We start from the raw sequence: 5,893 nt of genomic DNA on the forward strand, positions 1-5,893 counted from the left end.
ATCAGAATGCGTACAAAAGATAGTTAAATTTTTTGATTCGTCTATAAAAATATAGTAAATTTCACGACAAAAAACATAATATGTGGTATAAACGAGAAACCATTCATGTGCAGTCGCAACAACTTTTTTTTATTAGTTATGTTTTAGTAAATATTGAGTTTATATTTAGATAAATTTGACAAAAATAGCTAAATTTTTATAATCTTTGGAAAATAATAGAAAAAATTAACAAAATCCTTGATATAACCACATATTTTTGGGGACCATTACGAATATATATCGTCTTACTGGGCATTTCGAAATGCTATTAATAAATGATGATGTTTAGTAAAAAAAAAAACACTATAGAATGGACTATGAAATGAGTTTGAATTGTGAAATTGACCGCTACCAAATGTTACTATTCATTGACGAATTTGCAAAAGAAGTGTTGAGAATGAAAATTAATAGAACTGCATACAATGAAATTGTTTTTTCATACTATGAAACCATTGGCATGTTAATGAGAGCTTTATAAATTGAAATCAAAGTTTTAAGGTATGTTTAGAAAAATGATTTTTTTAAAACTGACAAAACAAAACTGAGAAATTGAGAAAAGGTTTTCTTGTATTGATTTAATTAATGAACGAACTTATACAAAAATCATCTAGAGAACAGCTATGCAAATTCCTAGAAATTAGGGATTACTAAATCATCTCCTCTGACTAAGGAATAATATCCTAAAATATGGAAGATATACAAAATATGACAGCTATAGAATATGTACACATCAATACCCCTCCCCCTCTGAAGGTGGAGCAAGGAGATTTGAGATGCCCAGCTTGCCGAGAAGAGTATCAAACTTTTTCTTAGAGAGAGCCTTCGTTAGAATGTCTGCCAATTGATGAGAAGTAGAGACATAAGAAGGAAGAATGAAACCACGATTGATTTCATCTCGAATGAAATGGCAGTCAACTTCAATATGCTTAGTACGTTCATGGAATACCGGATTCCGAGCAAGGTTTAGAGCTGACTGCTTGTCGCAAGCGATGAGAATGGGAGATGTATGATGAATTCCAAAATAAGATAACAATCCTCTTATCCATTTCAATTTAAATGTGGTAGCAGCTAGCGTTCGATATTCTGCCTCAGTGGATGATCGTGAGACAGTCTGTTGCTTCTTAGTTTTCCAAGAGATTGGTGAGTCGCCAAGAAACACGAAATATGCAGTCAGGGATCTGCGAGTCAGAGGACAACTCGCCCAATCAGTATCACAACAGGCTCTTATTTGTAACTGGGAAGAGGATTTAAGAAAGTGACATTGGATGCGATTATTTTTAAGATAGCGGATGACACGTAAAACCGACTCCCAGTGAGCAACCCTTGGATTTTGCATAAATTGTGCCAAGATGTGAACACTGTAACAAATCATGGGACGAGTAATGGTTAAATAGATGAGACGACCAACCAGTCGTCAATATTTAGTTGGATCCATCATGTCGACACCATCAGCAAGAGCAAGGTTATGATTTTGCTCAATAGGGGTTCCTATAGGTTTGGCACCCAAGAGACCGGCATCCAAGATAATATCAAGTGTATATTTACATTGTCTGAGGCATATCCCAGTGGCATTGCGCGACAATTCAATGCCCAAAAAATATTTTAATCTTCCTAGATCCTTCATATGAAAACACTTGCTCAAGTTATCTTTAAAACTTTGGATCGCAATAGAGTCATTTCCACCAACAACGAGATCATCGACATACACTAACACATTCAAGTGAATGGTTCCTTCAAGTGGTGCTTGACGAAGACCGTATAATGATTTTTTGAGCCGACAAACTTGATGTGTTCCGTGAGCTTCAAATCCCGGAGGAAGACGCATATACACCTCTTCTTCAAGATGAGAATGGGAGATGTATGATGAATTCCAAAATAAGATAACAATCCTCTTATCCATTTCAATTTAGATGTGGTAGCAGCTAGCGTTCGATATTCTGCCTCAGTGGATGATTGTGAGACAGTCTGTTGCTTCTTAGTTTTCCAAGAGATTGGTGAGTCGCCAAGAAACACGAAATATGCAGTCAGGGATCTATGAGTCAGAGGACAACTCGCCCAATCAGTATCACAACAGGCTCTTATTTGTAACTGGGAAGAGGATTTAAGAAAGTGACATTGGATGGGATTATTTTTAAGATAGCGGACGACACGTAAAACCGACTCCCAGTGAGCAACCCTTGGATTTTGCATAAATTGTGCAAAGATGTGAACACTGTAACAAATCTTGGGACGAGTAATGGTTAAATAATTGAGACGACGAACCAGTCGTCAATATTTAGTTGGATCCATCATGTCGACACCATCAGCAAGAGCAAGGTTATGATTTTGCTCAATAGGGGTTCCTATAGGTTTGGCACCCAAGAGACCGGCATCCAAGATAATATCAAGTGTATATTTACATTGTCTGAGGCATATCCCAGTGGCATTGCGCGACAATTCAATGCCCAAAAAATATTTTAATCTTCCTAGATCCTTCATATGAAAACACTTGCTCAAGTTATCTTTAAAACTTTGGATCGCAATAGAGTCATTTCCACCAACAACAAGATCATCGACATACACTAACACATTCAAGTGAATGGTTCCTTCAAGTGGTGCTTGACGAAGACCGTATAATGATTTTTTGAGCCGACAAACTTGATGTGTTCCGTGAGCTTCAAATCCCGGAGGAAGACGCATATACACCTCTTCTTCAAGATCCCCATGCAAAAAAGCATTATGAACATCCATTTGATGAAGCTCCCATTGTTTGATAGCTGCGACAGCCAAAAAAAGTACGAACAGTGACCATTTTCGTAGTAGGAGCAAATGTTTCTGTGTAATCTAGACCTTCAATTTGATGATTTCCAAGAGTAACCAACCTTGCTTTTTGACGTTCGACTAACCCATCTGCATTATATTTTATACGAAAAACCCACTTGCTTCCTAAAGCTTTCTTCCCTTTAGGTAAAGTGGTTATTGTCCAAGTATTGCTGGATGTCAAGGCATCAATTTCTTTTCACATAGCATCACGCCAACATTGATGAAGAACTGCCTCTTTGTAGGTCGAGGGTTCCGTTCCTGCTGTAATGGCTACTAGAAAATGTCTATGGGACATAGAGATTTTACTACAATTGATGTAATTTGATATAAGATATCGTGTACTTGATGACACTGATGAGAGAGGAGTAGAATGTGTGGAAGTAACATGAGCTGTATGTGTTATGTAATCCTTGAGTCGAGTGGATGGAAGCATTATCGATGTCCGTGACCTAACACATTTGTATCATCTTCATCACAACCAGATGTATCCTCAACAACAGATTCGGTCTGTGGTTGTTGCGTATCTGATACACCAGGAGCATTAGATGCATCATCAGGTTAGTGTTCTTGTTCGGATTGTTGATGCATTTGAGAATCGGTAGCAACGTCAGTGATAACATCGCTAGTAACATCGGTAACAGGTAGCTGTTGTGTCACTGGAATGAGAGGAGTCTCATGTAGCATTGAGTTGTTAGGAAGCCAATAATTATCCTCTTCAACATTTCCAAAAGGTGGATCTGATTCAAATGTTGGGTCTAAAGATTTTTCAAAATATGGAAACTTTGTTTCAAGAAATATGACATCTCGATTCAATAATCTCCCACGATTCCAGACTCCATCCTTTTTTACTGTATGGATACTCGATGAAGATACACTTTTGACTACGACTTGCAAATTTATCTTTGGAGCGATTGAGACTACGAGCATAACATAGACAACCAAAAGTGCGTATATGATCAAGTGATGGTCTTTTTCCATATAACACCTCAAAAGGTGTTTTCCAATTCAAAATAGATGACAGAGTACAGTTTATCAAATGCCCGGCAGCCATAATACATTTACCCCAAAATTTGATGGGTAAGTTAGCTTGAAACTGCAAGGCTCGTCCTACATTGAGAATATGTCGATGTTTTCGCTCAACACGACTGTTTTGTTGGGGAGTGTCGACCATTGAAGTTTGATGCACAATACCAAGTTGCTTAAAGTAATATTCCATATATGTAAACTCTTTGCCATTATCACTACGTATGATTTTTACTTTGGCATTAAATTGACGCTCAGTCATCGCCAAAAAATCTATAAGAGTTTGAGCGACCTCATCCTTATGTTTTAGCAAATAGACCCAAATGGCACGGGAATGATCATCTACAATTGTCAAAAAAATATTTAAAACCACATATGGATTTTGCACAGTAGGTTCCCCGCAAATCACAATGAATAAGATCAAAATTTGCATTTTCTTTATTTTCACTAGGAACAAAATGTTGTCGAGTTTGCTTAGCTCTAAAACATACATCACAATGTTCTAAAGTATTAGAATTAGATTGAATACTACCAATTGAAGGAGACAATGATTCTAACATTTTTTTACAAGGATGACCCATCCTTTTGTGCCATAATTCAACATTGACCGGACCAACCACCTTATTAACATGTGCTGTCACATTTTCCTTCAACACATACAGTCTGTCACGTACTTCACCCACTCCAATCAGTGTGTTCAAAATGCGGTCCTGTACAATACACAAATAGTCAATACATTTCAACATGTAGTTTTTATCTCGAATCAACTTTGTAATTGAGATGAAACTACCTTCCAAAACAAGAACATATAAAAGATTTTTTAGCACTAACGATCCCAACAATACTTTTTCTTCTCCTGTAGCCATTACATAATCACCATTGGGTAATTTGATAGGTCGTGGAAAGATATCTTGAAGAATATTAAAATCTGCACCCACTCCAGTCATATGGTGAGAAGTGCCGGTGTCAAAGAACCAAGAAGTTTTTGTCTTACTAGACAGGTGAGTACTAGATGACGACTTGTGCGAGTTTAAAATGGATTTCAGTCTACTCCAATCTTCTGCACTCAAATCTTCTAGTCCGGCTTTGTATGCATCTTCTATAGTCTGTCCTAGTGTTTGAACAGCATTGGCTCTAAGTTGGCCACCATGACCTCTTCCGACTTGTGTTTTTCCTCGTCCATGACCACCTGGATGACCTTCAAGGAAACCAATAATGCGATAAATTTTTTCAATAAGATGACCATGACGCTTACAATTCTCGTAGTAGGGTCGTTCACCATGTTGTTCCCCTCGCGAATCACGTCCTCCTGTATTTGTTGTTCATACTGCAAAGCTCATCACTTCATGGCATTACGGATTAGAAGACTTTGTCATTGATCGAACCTGTTCTTGCTCGGTGATTTTCAAGTACACCTTATTCATATTGGGCAAATGATCAGTAGCAATAATACTAGAGCGAATGGCATTGTAAGAAACATCATCAAGCCCCATAAGGAACTGATGGACCCATTCATCTTCAACCTTCTTCTCCAATCGTGAGTGCAAGTCACATTTGGAACCATGACAGCTACACATGGGCATTTTATCATAGTTGTTTAGATCATCCCAGATCTTCTTGATTCAACCATAATAAACCATAACACTATCTCCATTTTGTTTACAATTTGACACTTCAGTTTTCAACTGATGCACTTTTGCACCGTTACGAACGGAACATCTTTGTTGAATGTCTTCCCAAAGTTCTTTTGCTTTCTCTTTATATGAAATTGTGGAGCGTAGAGTTGGTTCGATGGTGTGTGAAGATCCATGAAATAATCATGGAGTTTACCGTCCACCAATCTTCTATATCTTCAGTGCCTTCTGTTGGTTGTCTTATGCTCCCGTCTATGAAGCCCTTTTTCTTTTTCTCTCGAAGAGATACACGAATTGCTTTTGTGCATTCTTCAAAATTTGGGCCATTCAATTGCGTGTGAGTGATCAAGTTACCTGGATTGTCCGTGGAAGTTAAGAAAAATGGCGAGATGATT

General features: G+C 37.7%; 1 protein-coding gene across 1 annotated transcript; it reads right to left on the reverse strand.

The window, feature by feature from the left end:
* Positions 1–3,399: 3,399 nt before the first annotated feature.
* LOC145099626 (uncharacterized) lies at positions 3,400–5,447 on the reverse strand. The gene is made up of 5 exons (XM_079037168.1): positions 5,318–5,447; positions 4,710–5,173; positions 4,433–4,574; positions 3,691–4,206; positions 3,400–3,596 (listed from the first exon to the last, which is right to left on the reverse strand). Exons 1-5 carry the CDS (start codon positions 5,445–5,447, stop codon positions 3,400–3,402), a joined length of 1,449 nt encoding a protein of 482 aa, XP_078893294.1.
* Between the last annotated feature and the right edge of the window lie 446 nt (positions 5,448–5,893).

The sequence above is a fragment of the Lactuca serriola genome, chromosome 4 (assembly GCF_051521515.1).
Source record: "Lactuca serriola cultivar US96UC23 chromosome 4, Lser_US96UC23_V15, whole genome shotgun sequence".
NCBI classification, from domain to species: Eukaryota; Viridiplantae; Streptophyta; class Magnoliopsida; order Asterales; family Asteraceae; genus Lactuca; species Lactuca serriola.

What these genes read in the sequence shown, in the direction of transcription:
- LOC145099626 (XM_079037168.1), bottom strand. Translation starts at nt 5,447, where the DNA reads ATGCCCATGTGTAGCTGTCATGGTTCCAAATGTGACTTGCACTCACGA. An exon ending in TGGCTACAGGAGAAGAAAAA is followed by an intron (nt 4,575 to 4,709) that starts GTATTGTTGGGA and finishes TGTATTGTACAG; the next exon opens with GACCGCATTTTGAACACACT. An exon ending in CTTCATCGAGTATCCATACA is followed by an intron (nt 3,597 to 3,690) that starts GTAAAAAAGGAT and finishes AAAAATCTTTAG; the next exon opens with ACCCAACATTTGAATCAGAT.